The 15,765-nt window shown below is 41.5% G+C and overlaps 1 protein-coding gene and 1 long non-coding RNA gene across 4 annotated transcripts in view; one reads left to right on the forward strand and one right to left on the reverse strand.

Annotated features, from left to right (window-relative positions):
* LOC109456102 (uncharacterized) overlaps positions 1-4,583 on the reverse strand; it is a 51,888-nt gene extending 47,305 nt beyond the window's left edge. For all 3 annotated transcript variants that reach the window (XR_002138809.3, XR_012495518.2, XR_012495515.2), the window contains exons 1-2: positions 4,259-4,583; positions 2,286-2,363 (exon numbers count right to left, since the gene is read on the reverse strand). This is a non-coding gene — a long non-coding RNA (uncharacterized LOC109456102). The remainder of the gene's footprint in view (positions 1-2,285; positions 2,364-4,258) is intronic.
* A 112-nt stretch (positions 4,584-4,695) lies between these two features.
* Positions 4,696-14,335, forward strand: PLPBP (pyridoxal phosphate binding protein). Its single transcript, XM_019748145.3, has 8 exons — positions 4,696-4,884; positions 6,951-7,058; positions 7,136-7,171; positions 7,677-7,752; positions 9,415-9,549; positions 11,399-11,541; positions 11,989-12,087; positions 13,029-14,335. The coding sequence occupies exons 1-8, from the start codon at positions 4,786-4,788 to the stop codon at positions 13,158-13,160; spliced, it is 828 nt and encodes a 275-aa protein (XP_019603704.2). The 5' UTR covers positions 4,696-4,785; the 3' UTR covers positions 13,161-14,335.
* Positions 14,336-15,765: the final 1,430 nt, after the last annotated feature.

The raw sequence follows: 15,765 nt of genomic DNA on the forward strand, positions 1-15,765 counted from the left end.
CCTACTTAGTTAGCATGTTCCTAGGTAGACAGGGAGTTCCCTGGTGGAATAAACAAAAAGAAAAACCAGCCTTATCCTGAAACTCCAGGTCTGGAATGTCTCCTTCACTCCAGGACAAAAATATGAGACTGCACCTTGAGGTTAATAAATTATCTCATAAATCCCTTTTGGTTGGACAAAGGAGCCGATCTGATAGATAGGAATGGGTTACTTCATCAATCCCTTCAGGATGGGCAAACAAGACAAACCTGATAGATGAATTCCATTAGAAGGCTTACAGTCACAGCCAGTGCACTTTTGGGGAGAACTATGTAAGAGCAGGCAAGGGAAGGTATAAAAGTACGAACTTTTGCCTCAGTCACTGGGCACCCCCATTTGTGACCCCCTCCCGGTAGGGAGCTCTGACCCTTTGCTTTCAATAAACTATCCTCTTTTTTAAAAAAAAACTCCTCTCCTCTCCTTGGTCCGTGTTTCCATTTTTCAGTCTCACCAGACACAATCCCGGCACTCACTCAAAAAATCCCCATACATCATTTGGGAACTCAACAGTGAAATATTGCTACATCACTACTACACAAATAATATGAACTTACAATTGAAAAGCTAAGTTAAGAATGTAAATATTGGAGTTAGATTCCAAGATTCAAATCCCTACTCTACCACTTCTAAGGTATAAGGTCTTGGATAAATTCTTTAACCTCTCTGAACCTCAGTTTCTTCATCTATAAAATAGGCCAAGCAGATTAAATGAAATAATGCACGTAAAGAAGTTAGCACTGTGCCTAGCATGTATAAGTGTTCAAAAATAACTTCAATCATCTGGAAAAACAGGCTAGAAAGTACACAACTATTAAGTGGGTACCACTAAGTTGAAAATCAGACATGTAATAACAGAATAAAAGTACAAATAGGATAACATAGAGGAAAAAGGGAATGAATTGCAGCGCAGCAAACATGGTGTAAGAATATATATCTCTACAGAAATGTAACTTGTAGAAAATAAGCTGATTTGGCCCTGTTGAGAGTCAGAATTTCCAAGTTCTGGGCTCTAATTAGAAAAAAACTTGAAAAGGCTAGAGAGAAAATGCTAAAACCAAAAGAATAAAAGTAGTTAAAAAATAAAGCTCATGGAATGACCCCAGAAAAGGCAGAAGGGAAATTTAACAACGTTACGTTTATGTAAGTTGCATAATGGTTGGCTAAGTATTTTTTAGCTCCTCAGAGACCAAAGAAGAGGAAATTAGCTTGCAGAATACAGTATTTTTAAAGATTTTACTTAAGATAAGACTGGCTAAAATTTGAACTGGGAAGAAGTAGTTATCTGCAAATCAAAAATAAATAAATCCAGGGATTAGCATGAATAACATTTTTTTCTCTGATGGTCTTCAGAAATCGGGGAGATTCTATGCTGTTTGGGATGGTTTAAATGTCATTCTTTCTATATAAAAGATCAAATGATCTCTAAAGGTCCTCCCCAGGTCTAGAGTTCTAGAATCCATATTGACATTTCAAAAGCCAAATATGACAGCATGTTTGCTGAGGGATTGCTGTCATGGCTACTCTGAATTCGTTTAAACTGGAACATGGGCATTATTTCTCTTCAGAGCCAAGTAACCAGGCAACAGTAATTTTCTATTATTTTGTCTTTTTTTATCCCCCCAAAGAATCACAGTAAGTTCAGAAGGAAACAATTTTAAAATCCATTAATGTTTTTCTCATAATTCAGGGCCTTATACTACAGGGATGAATGTTTTAAAAGCTTAATGGCACTTATGGTGAATAAGTAGACTAGGTTTTAGATTGTTTATCAAATTTGTTCCTCTGGGTATTTGGCTTTTTAATCTTTCTCTTTTCCTCTTTGTTTTTGCAAACTATTGGAGCATTTAAAGACAATTACTGGTGATAGATTTGCATTTTTCAAGGCTTAGGTAGTAGGAAAGGATGAAAGGTTAAATTAGATGGTTGATGTCCCAGGAAGAGGAAAAGAAGAAAGAAAATAAGGAGAAAAAAAGTGGAATCAAATTGATTCAAAAACACAGCTAAGAAAAATAAACTGGAAAATGTGAAACGATAATGGGACTGAGGTCACTAGGACCTTTTTGTCTTTACCTCCATTTTCATAAGGTCGTAGAATGTTAGAAATAAAAAGCATCTTAGAAATGAATTCACAGTAAAGCCTGTCTTACTCATCTTGGTCTCCCTCAAGATACCTTTATAGAGAAATGCCTCAATAAATGTTGAGTGGATAAGCGAGAGTGGGGGACTCACATTCATTGAATACTTACCTGCTTTGGGGAAGCACTCTTCTGGGTTACACATTATCTTGATTGATCCTTGCTGCAACTCTGAAGGAGATAGTGACTCTATAAATGAAAAACTTAAGTTCAGTAACTTATCCAAGATCACAATTTAATGATGAAACAATATTCAATTTGCGTCAATCCTGTGCCACCTCTGCCCTCATTGGCTTGAAATCTGAAATCAGTCTTCTGATGCCTTTTTGGGAGCCACACACACATACACACCATGATGGTGGCGTGGGGAAATTGACCTTGTAATTCAAAGAAACCTGACCTAGTAAATGAAGATACACCTACTTGTCATAGTCATATATCACCTGGATTACACATCCCTTAGATCTATGAGTTATTGATGATTTAAATATTTTCCAAATAACATGTCACTTTTAAGTGTTTCATGCTCACCCAGTCGTTCCTGTACACATCCTTCACTATGATCCCCATCATTGTAATCCCCTTGTTCCTCCCACCACTGATGGCTAGCTGGCATCTTTCAACTTTGTATCTCTATAACAAACATCTATTATATTCACACCATGAAGAGCTATTCTAGTCATTGTTTTATCACTTTGCCAGGAATAGAAATTATCAAGTCCAAAGACATTTGAATACAATTACTCCTAGTGTCTTTGACAACCCTAGTTTACAGATAACCAGTTATGTGTGCCAGGTAAATGGAGACTTCCCAAAAAGAAGTCCTTGATGGCAAGGTTCTGCTCAAAGTGATTTTCCTAAAGCAAAACGGGAAATTCCATCTCAGTTCCTGGGGTCTGGAAAGACGATGAGAGAAGAAAGAATATTGTCCTTGCTTTCCAGTTACCTCAAGACAACCTGGAGAACAAACTTTAGCCTTTTCTCCAACATAATAGCATCCCATTTCATTAAATTAATGTTTGAGAAGCAACAGTACAGCCAAAAGTGCTTTCCTTAACAAAACGCATCTCCTACTTGCCCACAGCAACTACAACTTCATCATCTGACAAATAATAGTATTTAACTGTGTTAGTCTCTGTGTTGTCTGGCTCCTCATTACATTTATGACCCTCTGTTGTGCAGGGTGACAGGCAGGGTCTCTAGTCCCGCTCCCCACATAAGAACGCAGGACATGGTGAGGCCAAAAAGGAACACCCACAGAGACATAGGTAGGGGAGTCATCTCACTACATTCTCGCTGGCGGTTGGGTTGGAGACACAGGAAGCAGGAGCCAGACTGTCTGCAACCTGCTGTCCACTTCTCTGCAATCTGCAACCTGCACTCTGCCATCCTAACTGCAATCCGCGCTTGCCAGCCACCATCTTCTTGCTAGCCCCCATTTTCCTGCTAGCGTAGCCACAGCAGTTATATTAGTGGCCAATGGCTCACTGGTTACAGCTGACAGCCAACTAGCCACAGCTGATGGCCATGCAATCACAGTTGATGGCCATTTACTACCTGAGCCAGCACCTTTCTATGTGAGGCCGAGAGCCTGGAAACTGCTCTCTGGGGCTCTGTCCCCACACCCTCCTTGTGCCCAGAGCTGGCTACATTGGAGACTCAAGACTAAACATGTGCTGCGCTCACACTAGACTAAAGCTGCCTGTGCTCTCTGATAAGGTAGCACTAGCCACAGGTGGCTACTGATCACCTGAAAAATGGATAGTCCAAACTGAGACATGCTGTAAGTCAAACTACACTGGATTTTGGAAACTAAGTACGATTAAAAAAAAGAATTAAAATAGATTATTTGAAGTTTTTCCATGTTACATGTTGACATCTTATTGTGGATATATTGAGTTAAATAAAATGTATCATTAAGTTTGTATTTTTTACGTGCCTATTCGAAATTTTAAAATTACACATGTGGGTCATATTTCTATCGGACTGCAGTGGTCTAAAAATGAAAGTACCAATACATTTGAATCAGGCCGGGTCGTTTATATCTTAGCGGCGCTTCACAAGAGATACTAAAAGCGATGTACCTCCCTCTAGCAGCTTCTAGTCCTGGCCCCTGCGCACAGAAATCTTGGCTCACAGCTCTTTGAACGCCAGGGAATGGCAAATTTGTGAGGCATTTTGAAAGGTACTAGGACCCCGGGAACAGGCTCCGTTTTTTGCATTAAGAGGATCCCGCGGGTGCGCGGGCGGGTGCGGGGGACGAGGGCGGGGGCGGGGACGAGGGCGGGGGCACCAGCGGCTCAGGCAGCAGGGTGCTGAAGGCTCCCCAGGCGTCACTGGAACAACGCCAACAGAGCCCGGCACCCTGCCGCTGGGCCCAGCGCCCGACCAGGTTGTCCATGGCTACCTCCCCAAGATGGCCGCCGCCAAGGGGTGGGGCGGTCTTCCACACCGCCCCCGCCCCGCCCCCGCGCTGCGAGGTTTCGATTGGGTGAGACGATTCGGTAGTGAGCGCTGATTGGACCATATGGAGACGTGAGCTGGGCGGGACCGGAAGGTGGTCTCAGCTCAGGGGTGTCCGGGTCTGGGGCTCGACGTTGGTCCCCAGGGGATGTGGCGAGCTGGCAGCATGTCGGCGGATCTGGGAATCGCGTTTGCTCTGCGGGCAGTGAATGAGCGCGTGCAGCAGGCGGTGGCGCGGCGGCCTCTGGTGAGGAAAGGGACCGCGCGGGGACAGTGGGCGGCCGCTTTGAGGAGGGGGACACCTGCGTGGGAATGGGTCGTCACGGTGACGCAGAGGACTCTCCTGGAGGGGCGGGACCCGTCCGCCGCCTTGGCGTTACCACAGGTTGCAGAGCCTCAAAAAGGTAGCCAAGGGTTTCCTCAGTGACCTCGCGATGAGTCTGTCAGGTTTTCTGGAGGTTGTCTTAGTTGGAGCAGAAGGCATCCGCTATCCCGGGAAAATGACGCGTCTCCAGGCATCGCGGCCTTTGCCCATCCCGCTTCGTGTAAGGGTCAACAGCATCAGCGAACTGGAAAAGGTCCAGGCCGGTGCCCAGCAGCTGCAAGAGAAGATTTCTACTAGAGCACCCAAAGAAGACCAGATCCGCCTGAGATCACGTGTGTGTCAGCGTCTAACAGCTAGAAGATGCTCAGTAAATGTCAGCTCCACCCGTAGGCGACTGAGAGGGTGGATTGACGGGACTTTGGAGGCACCAGAGCTGCACTTGGCTGGTTGAGCAGGAGTGCGCTGTCCCGCTTTAGGGTCACTGTTTTTCCCCTTATATATGTTTTGTATCCTCTTGTAATTTTATTAACATCTGCTCCTCCTCAGTGCAAGTTTAAGCTGAATGATGTGGAGTGAGACACACCTGAACAGAGAAGTCAAAGTTTTCTCTGATCAAGTATTTTTGGTGCCAGACCTCAGAATGCTGGCCTGGGGCTAGAAGACCTGTATTAGTATAGTCTTTCCTTGGCTACTAGTTAGATGTTACCTTGAACAAGTCACTTGACTCTGTCCCTGAGTTTCCTCATCTGTATGGGCAAGGGAATGAGCTCTGCTTGCCTAAGCTCACTCCTTGCTCTAAGCTCACTCTTGGAGTTAATGTTCCATGATTCTCAGTGATTCTCCAAGAAAAACTAGAGATTTTCCTAGTAAACATCACAGTGAGAGGTTCTCCCAGCATAACTGTCAGGCGGATTTGCTGCCTGTTCCACCTTTCTGTCTGGAAACCGTCAAGTCATCAACATAATCCTAGGAGTTGTGACATGGTCTCAGAAAAGACTGCTAATGCAGCTCTCCGGAGAAAGAAGAACCTGTTTGCTAATTGATTTGACTCTTCAGGCCCTTTGAGAATACTGTGATTCTGTAAAAATGGCAAGGAGTAATGGGGTACATGAAAACTGAGCTAGATAAGGAGAGGTGGGTCACTTCTCTTATTGCCTCTGTGGATTTGGTTGCAGCAGAATGCAGAGAAGCCTTGCTGTTTATGTAACGGCCATAAGATGGGGGTCAGATAGGTCTAATCTGAATCCAGAGTTTTTATGTGTGTGTGTCCCTACCTCAGTCTGCCACTGGTTTTTTATTAAATTGAACAATAGATTACACAGTTATCCTAAGTGGGCCACTTTCAAAAGTGAATGGGGGCAATATTAATAATTACATCAGGACCAGAATGAGTTTCCAAAACTGTTAACCTTGGGGTTTCAGAATTTAGAAGTGGCCTTCCTTCTAGTCAGAGAGTGATGCCTTCCCTTAATGAAGTGATTATTAAACCTGCAGCCTTGGTATGCAAGAGAATCATCTGGAGAGTTTGTTATTAGGTCCATGCAAAATTGCGGTTTAAAAGGTTAAAAATAATTGCAAAAACCACAGTTACTTTTGCACCAACCTGATAAAAAGATTTCTCAGACTCCTGCCCCAGAGATTCAGATTCGTTAGGTCGGGAAGGGCACCCAGGTGATGCTGACACAGTTGGCCAAAGTCTGCATTTTAAGGAAATGTACTGCTTTTATAATACTTACCTGCCCGGTTCTCCTGAGAAATGTCTTTTGCTAGATATTAAAGTAGCTAACATATTAATTTAGATGCAATGCATTTGAAAGACATTGGATCAACATTATTTGATACTGATCTCCCTGCAGCATTGGAAAAATGGAGCTTACCAAATATCAAGTTAAGATCTCTGCTGATCTATTGTGCAGGATCTATCTTACAGAACTTACTGGGATAATCTTCCCAAATATTCACTCATCTGGCTCTTTCCCTCTTGGCAGGATCTCCCAGCCATCCAGCCCCGACTGGTAGCAGTCAGCAAAACCAAACCTGCGGACATGGTGATTGAGGCCTACAATCACGGCCAGCGCACTTTCGGAGAGAACTATGTAAGAGCTCTTTTCCAAACTGCCTTTGGAAGAGTCATGTTTGCCATGTTTCTGACTTGTCTTTTTTTACCCTTTAGGTTCAGGAACTGCTAGAAAAAGCATCAAATCCTAAAGTAAGTGGATATCTGAATTCTTGAGTTTGTATCTAAATCTTGGCCCTTTAATTGAAAGTTAGACCCATGTTGATGGTTGAGTTTTAGAGCAGTAGGTTGGGCTGGCAGTAGAAATGTCTACACTCACCCAATATGATCCCCCAGTATTTCTCAGTTAAATTTTCTTTCTTTATTAAGACTATAGTTTTTTACGGTTTTTTGAACATGGTGATTTTAGGAGCTTTCTGTAATCTTGGATCATTTTGAGATTTGAAAGCTTTTATTAATGGACAACTCATGGGTATTCTTAATGGGCTATACCTGAATGATGGAGGGAACAAGAAGAGAAACAGAATAGGAGACTTAGATGTTTCTCTGAATATCCTTAGGAGCCTGGCTGAAGATGGTGATAATGGTTTATTGCATATACATGAAAGGTCAGAAGGAAGTGTGCAAGGTATTTGAGCCAGCAAGACCTCCATAAGTCAAAATCTAAGTCAAACATGGTTACCTTTTTTCTCTTCAGATTCTGTCTTCATGTCCTGAGATCAAATGGCACTTCATTGGCCACCTACAGAAACAAAATGTCAACAAATTGATGGGTGAGATAAAACTCTAAATGTGATCGTACAGTTTTTCTTTTTTAGTTTGTTAAGGTATTGAATTACATTATTGATTTTCAAATGTTAAATGAGACCTGCATTCCTGGGGATAAACTTCACTTGGTCGTGAAGTATTATCCTTTTACTATGATGTTTGATTTATTAAATATGACAGAATTTTTGTATCTGTATTCACAAGAGACATTGGTCTGTAGTTTTCTTGAAATATCTTTTTTTGGATTTCATATCTGGGTAATGCTGGCCTCATAGAATGAATTGGGAAGTATTCCCTTCTTCAATCTTTTAGAATAGTTTGTGTGGAATTGGTATTATCTTTTACCTGTTTTGTAGAATTTACCAGTGACGCCTGGAGTTTTCTGGGAAGGTTAACTATAGCTTCAATTTCATTAATAGATGTGGGGCTATTCACATAATCTGTTTCTACTTGGGTGAGTTTTGGTACTTTATGTCTTTCAAGGAATTTATCCATTTTGTCTAAATTAATGAATTTATGGGCATAAGACTATAATTCTCCTTATTATCTTTGTAATATCTATAGAGTTCGTAGTGATGTCAACTCTCTCATTCCTGATATTGATAATTTGTGTTTTCTCTTTATTTTTTCCCTAATCTATCTGGCTAGAAGTTTATCAATTTTATTAATCTTCTCCAACAGCCAGCTTTTGATTTCCTTTATTTTTCTCTATTGTTTTATTATAATGTGTTATATAAGCAAAAATAATGATTTATTGTGGGTTTATAACATATGTCAGAGCAACCTACATGACCATAATAGCAAATAATGGAAAGGGAGAAACAGAAGCACATTATTATGAGGTTCTTAAACTTTATGTGAAGTATATAACACCACTTAAAGGTAGATTGTGATAAGTTAATAAGACAATAAAGAGGTATAGTAATAAGACAGCAATGGGGTCATAAAAAATATGTGAAATAGTGTCTCATTATAGTTTTGATTTGTATTTCCCTAGTGACTCATGAAGTTGAGCATCTTTTCATGTGCTTATCGGTCATTTGTATATTTCAAGAAATGTCTGTTCAAGACCTTTGCTCGTTTTTTAAACTGGGTTGTTTATCTTTTTATTGAGTAGTAAAAGTTCTTTATATATTCTAGGTACCAGACCCTTATCAGATACATGATTTGCAAATATGTTTTCTCATTCCATGGACTGTTTTTTCACTGTCTTGATGGTATTGTTTGTAGCATCCCCATCCCAGAAAGTTTAAGAACATGGAGATATCGTGCCAAAGAAGCACTTTGGCTTCCACTGGTTACCCTTTCTCTATTGTCATCTTGACCTGCTTCTCTCAGTTTGAACTGAGATGTAATCAGATCAAGCCCGCTATTAGGAATCTCTATAATTATCAGCTTTTTGGAACATATGGATACATTCACTGCGTGATGGTGGTATGTCACTGTTTCTCTCTCTTTATTCATCTTTGCTGATTAGACAGTGATGGTCTGGCATTCGACCTTATATCTAGTAAAACTTTCACATAAGTTCTTCTTAGCAGAATTGAGACTTAAATATGTCTTTTTCTGTTCCTTGGAAATTTTTTTCCATCTACCAAAAGATTTGTTGCATGTTGCTTGCTGCTATAGGGTGAGTGAAAAATTACCTTGCCACTTTCTCATTACAGTTGTCCCCAATCTCTCCATGTTGGAAACAGTGGATTCTGTGAAGTTGGCAGACAAAGTGAACAGTTCGTGGCAGAAAAAAGGTTCTTCTGAAAGGTTAAAAGTTATGGTCCAGATTAACACCAGTGGAGAAGAGAGTAAGTGACCAGACCTGTATTGTAGATTTTTCTTCCCTTAGGATGGTTGAAGCTCAGGAAGAATGTCAGCCCTAAGTATCTGATAGGTAAGGTTGTAGAAAGAAATCACAGGCCTTTAGGTAAACTGTGTTATATAGAATCTAGATGGTACAGTGACATCCACACTGGTCCACATAGTGTTTTCTGGTACATCATGCTATATTATTTCTTAATTTTTGAGGAGGCAGACAGGGAGCATCAAGGAGATTGTGACTTTGATCTCCTGAAAATTGCCAAAAGTCACCATCACTCCTGAAAAAGATTGCAAAGTTATATGTATACTAATTCTCAGGTCTTTAAAAAAAATTACTTAGGTGTTACATTGGGGGAATAAAATAGAAGAAAAATCACTGTGAGTGCCAGTTAGTGAACATCTTTAAAGGGCTTGGGTTAACAGTGTAACATGGTGAACAGAGCATGGGCTTTGCAATCAGACAGACATTGGGTTTGAGCTCTACCACTTTCTAGGTTTGTAACCTTGAGTAAGCTACCTACACCCTCAGTACCTCAGTTTCCTTGTCTGGCAATGATATCATAATAGTATCTATTCCAGAAGGTGTTGTGAGGATTGAATGTGCTAATGCGGATAAAGCTGTTGGCATAGAAACTTACACATCTTACTTGTTAGCTATTTGCTAAGAATAAGTGGCATGGGGCGGCCGGTTGGCTCAGTTGGCTAGAGCACAGTGCTCTTAACAAGGTTGCTGGTTCATTTCCCACATGGGCCACTCTGAGCTGCGCCCTCCTTAAAAAAAAATAAATAAATATGTGTTTACAGACCAATTATTTGCTTATACCCATCAAAGCAGCAGTATTCACCAAATCTTAGCATGAAGGAACACAGTATAGGCATCTGTTTTCCAGATAAGCCCTGGGTTCAAATCCCAGTCAGGCTACCTAGGTTCCAATCCCAGTTCCAGAATTCCTAGTTGTGTGACATTGGAAAAGGTACTGAGCTTCCTTGTGCCTCAGTTTCCTCATGTTTAGAATGGAGATAGTAAGAGTGCTCACATCATAGAGTTACTGTATTAAATGAAAAGCTCTTAGGATTTGTCACATGTTCCTAACATGTGTTCAGTAAATTTTAACTACTATTATATGTACATGTACCTAGATTATGCATTATCAATATAGATAAATCTGAAATTGACTCCAGATCAAATCTATTACATTGTTTCTTGATAATTAGCTACAATTTGCCATAATTAAAGATTGAAGTGAGTTTCTTAGCTTCTCCATCTCCATTTGATAAATGAGGGACCAACAATATCAATAATCCTTATAACTGCATAACAAATCATATACTAATTTACAGCAGAGTTCTCCTCTAGTTGTTAATTAGCAAGTTCACTTAAATTTTATAAATATATAGACAAAACAGTGTAATATACACTTTATTTTAATTTTTTTACAATTCTAATAAATTAATAAAACTATAGAAATGCCAGATTTGGAAAAATAATGCTCAGGTTAATCTGTCACTTTGGCAATGTGAATCTTGGTGTCCCAAGAAAAGCCATGTTTTTTCTTTTCCCTCTATGCTAGCTGTTCTCCAGATACTGAGATAGAATAAAGAGAGTTCAATTTATAGCTCCTCCCTTGAGAAACTCAGAACCTGACCAGAAGGGGAACAATACAGACAAAGACCTCAAATATAAAGTTACTCTTTTGGACCTGAGGACAAGTTCTTTCCAGAGGTCCTATTGTCTGAGGGTTACCTCCTCTATTACAAGGAGGGGATAAAAATGGAGCCTTTCTCTGGCTACTTAAAACATTTTGGTATCAGTGTCTTCTGTTTCTTTTTGTGAAGGTAAACATGGCCTTCTACCTTCAGAGACAGTAGCCATGGTGGAGCACATAAATGCCAAGTGCCCCAGCCTGGAATTCGTGGGGCTGATGACCATAGGAAGCTTTGGGCATGATCTTAGTCAAGGACCAAATCCAGACTTCCAGGTACTGGGGGCCAGGGAAGGGGGGGTTGCTCACATACTAAAGAAGCATTGTAGCGAAATGCTATTGCAGGGCTGGCTGTTGTAGTCGACTTCAGAGACATCCAGAGGCTGCTTGTCAGGTATTATAACCGTGTTCTGAACTCTTCTCATTAAGAAAGGAAAGAACAGGTTCCCGAACTCCCACAGACCTTTCTCAACTCACTTTGAACCGGACTAAAACACAGTGTTTAGAGAAAATGAGCTCGCTCTTCTTCTCCAATGACTGATAATTTTCTTGAAAGTAGGAGAATTTGCTGCTAAAACCCTTTCAGTAACTGCTGGCAATTTTGACAGGCCTTGAAACCATGAGGATTAAATAATCTTTGTCAGAGATGTTGAGATTCATTGACTTTCGGGCACCCTTAGAGAGGCAGGAATAAACTAGGTATCACACTTTTCTTTCTGTCAGATGTTATTGTCACTGCGGGAGGAGCTGTGTAAAAAGCTGAACATCCCTACTGACCAGGTTGAGCTGAGCATGGGCATGTCCGTGGACTTCCAGCACGCAGTAAGTGTCCTGCTGGTACCATTACCTGCCTCAGCGGCAGGTCCAAAAGGCCCCACTGCAAGAGTCAGTTCTTGCTGGAGAAACCTTTGCCTCATTGTAGCAGAGGGCGCCAAATCGCATGTTTCTCAACTATTCAAACGTCCCCCACCCTCTTCTTTTTGGAAAGGAAATGTATAGAAATGATAGCCTGACACACAATTGCTTAAACTCAATATAATTCCCTAAGTGGAATTGAAAGGTAAATAAGAAGCAATTATAATTTTTTAAAAGGCATTTCAATATGTAAATTCTTGGACATAGATATATGACAGTAAGCTGTGAAGTAGTCTGATGCTTACTCTTATGTGTAGATTCACCATGAATGCAGCAGCAGTAAAAAATATACTGACACAGGTGTGCTATATTGGCAACTCAAATACATGATTTTCTGGAGCAGTAGATAACTTGATAAAGTTCCAGAAATCAAAGTATAAATTTCCTTCTGTGTAGATAGTAGTTGTATTCCTGGAAAATTGTGTATATTAAAACAATGCAAAGAACTTTGTGTTTATAAATAAAATGGAATTAGATCCTCTGTGAGACAATGACAAGGAGGTTTTCTTCCTCTCCCTGACCAGGCGTGTGGGCTGTGAGACAACGCATGGTGCTGCTGTCCCACACACTGTAGGATGTCTAGTACCCTTGGTCCCCACCCAACGATGTGCCAAGGAGGTTCCCCAATCACTGTGAAAGCCAGAGAAATCCTGACTGACTTCTGAAACACCCCTTGCAGGTCATATTGCCCCCAAGGAGAACCACTGCCCTGTGGCCGTCCTCAGCTGCATTGTCATTATTCTGCATGGAAGCCTGTTGAGAATCAGAAGGAGAGGCACAGCTTCAGCATTTGCTGCACTTCATTATTTTAAACTTAGCCCTGGATACTATCTCTTTTTTCCCCACAGATTGAAGTGGGATCTACAAATGTCCGCATAGGAAGCACCATTTTTGGAGAGCGAGATTACTCAAAGAAACCTGCCCTGGACAAGTCCGCAGCAGACATGAAGGCCACTGTGGAAGTGACACAGGCACACTAAACCAAGAACAACCAGCAGTGGCTCACAGCCTGTGGCCCTGTCCGGGAAGACTAACTATGCACTCACCTGGATTTTCACTTTGATACTCCCTAGGTTATAGCACACCCTGTGACCTGGAGAGAGTGCACTGAGGATTTTCTGTGTTGATGGAAACCATCTTTATTTAGTGTCTGACATAGGGCAGACTCAAGTAGTGCCCTTTGAATTGCCTTTGAGAAATCCAGACAGTTCTGCAGAACAGATACCAAATCAATAGCCAGGAACTGAGTTCAGTGTTAAATCCTGCTCTGGAGCACCAACCAACCCATGAATGCCTTTCCCAGGTTAAAATTGGGTCACTGATGCTTATAATCACCAAAGTCAGAGGGATTCCCATTTGTCATCCACTTTAATAGAAAATTCCCTGTAGTTACAACTTCATACAAACCCCTACTGAGTAATCATCTTTGCTGCTCTGGAGCGAGGGGATCTCTGCCCCCAGTTTCCATCCCACTCAGTGAATATTTGCCTCTACTCTGGAATAGCAGTACAGGTAACTTCAGGAAATGGCTCAAGTTATTGCTCTAAACCCAAATTGTTGCTGATGAGCATTTGTGTCATTGGCCTCCCTGTGATGTTGACCCTGAAAATTACAGGGGTAACATAAATGGGACTTGAGGCTTTCTGTTACCCTCTCGCAGAGACAGAACTTGGAGCTTTTTCCCCGGGCCCTACTACAGTGATGAGAAGTTAGTGATATGATTTTTCCTCCACCATAATCCTCTCTGATGATTTCTTAATCAAAGACCAGTGAATCTCGTAGCTCTCCAGAAATGAAAGATTCCTGCAAAGCCAGTTCAGGCTTACAGTTTCAACAAGGCCTGGCTTGGAGTTCATGTTCTGAGGAGCATCCACTGTATAAGCCAGAATTTTGCAACTCTTCTTGATTGTTAATAAAGTAGCGAGATTTTAATAAACCAGAAAGCACAATTCTCAGTCATAACAGATGACTTTAGTCTGGGTTGTTGTTTATGTTCTAGATGGTTTTGTCTTAATTTTATGAAATAACTTTCAGAACATGATGCTGCTGCCGAATATAATTTTGTAAGACTTCAACCATCATGATTCCTATACTGTTTCAATGAGAGCTTGAGTGTGGTATTTCAAAGTCTATTAAATAAAAATATGAATTTGAATTATGCCATCTGTGCCAATTACAAAGCAATTAAAAGATTTTTTATGATCTGGTGTAGTGAGTGCATGTAACAAGAGGGGGCATTGGAACTGACAGGAAGCAGCTGTGCCCGTCACTGGCATTGTACCAGCTGGCTTTGGAGAAGGGCTTCCCTTGGGTCACAGATGCAGCCAAACCCACACCATGGATGAAAGAGGGATTCTGAACTACTAAGGGCGAGAAAATGAAATGTTGACATTTCAGGAATTACACAGAGGTTAGCTCTTGCTGCAATAAACTCTTATATTGCCTCTAGATGGCGACATTGGCTAACCTGAGAGGCAAGCACAGGCTCCATGGTAAACAGATTACCTTGGAAGGGACTCACCCTTAGTCTTGTACCTTCTTTATGGCAAGAAACAGAGGCCAGAGAGGACACGATTTTCCCAGGTGATACGGCTGACTCTTACAGAGCCACTAGGTTCTTACAAATACCTCATTTCTTTGCTAACTCTGCTGAGGATCCAATGGTAACTATGGAGCCCTTTGGGAAAGATGAAATCGTCTGAGCAATGAAGAACTCTGGCTTGTGCCTAAAGATGGAGAACAACAAAGGAGGCGAGCCATGGGAATCCGAATCGAACCCAGATAAGGAAAGTACTAACGTATGTCCAGTGTACACACAGCAGGCCCGGACTTTGGGCAGAGAGAAAATTGAGCAACGTTGTGACTTTGTCTTTTGTTACCTGCGACGGGCAGCAGGTGTGAACACTCCCAGATTTGCATCAAAGTGGTGACACTATCCACAGCAAGTTTCTTGAGGGACAACAGCATGCTGTCCTGGGTCAGACCTACCCACGCAGCCCAGCAGTCTCTGACAGTGGCCTGGGCCCTTGTGTGCCCGGTGCCAGCCTCGGGAGATTGCAGAGGCTGCTAATCCTCAGGCTTTGTTCTTGGGAAGTTCCTCAGAGATTCTGACTGTTGCATCTCTGAACAAAGCAACCCCTTAATACATTGTACTCCCCTTCCCCACTGTTTAAAACATTTCTGGCACATGAAGCGTCATCCCCTATGTTCTCTCATTTTACCCTCACAACAGTTGGTGTGGTAATCAGCCTATTGGGCTGTGTCCCTTTGTGGACAGGGCACTGAGGCACCAGAGAAGTTTCAGTGTGCTTCTTGTCTGAGGTCAGAGCAGGTTGGTACCAGGGCAAGAAATAAACTCAAGACTCGATTCCTCGTCCAGAGCTTGGTCACTACACTACACTGACACCTTCTGTTGTCTCAGGCTTTAACAATCGGTAAGTGGCATATTCTTTGACTTATAGGCTTAATTTAAGAAAACCTTATTACCAAAAAAGAAATGTATGTTTTTAATCTATCGTAATTGTTGAAAACTGACACATCTTAATGCAGAACAAACTTTGAAACCACAAGCAGTGAGGATGAGAA

The sequence above is a fragment of the Rhinolophus sinicus genome, chromosome 16 (assembly GCF_057876585.1).
Source record: "Rhinolophus sinicus isolate RSI-liver-muscle chromosome 16, RSI-T2T, whole genome shotgun sequence".
NCBI lineage: Eukaryota > Metazoa > Chordata > Mammalia > Chiroptera > Rhinolophidae > Rhinolophus > Rhinolophus sinicus.

Coding starts and splice junctions, on each gene's coding strand:
- PLPBP (XM_019748145.3), top strand. CDS start 4,786: ATGTGGCGAGCTGGCAGCATGTCGGCGGATCTGGGAATCGCGTTTGCT. Junction 4,885..6,950: donor CGGTGGCGCGGCGGCCTCTG/GTGAGGAAAGGG, acceptor CCCTCTTGGCAG/GATCTCCCAGCCATCCAGCC. Junction 7,172..7,676: donor AAAAAGCATCAAATCCTAAA/GTAAGTGGATAT, acceptor TTTTCTCTTCAG/ATTCTGTCTTCATGTCCTGA.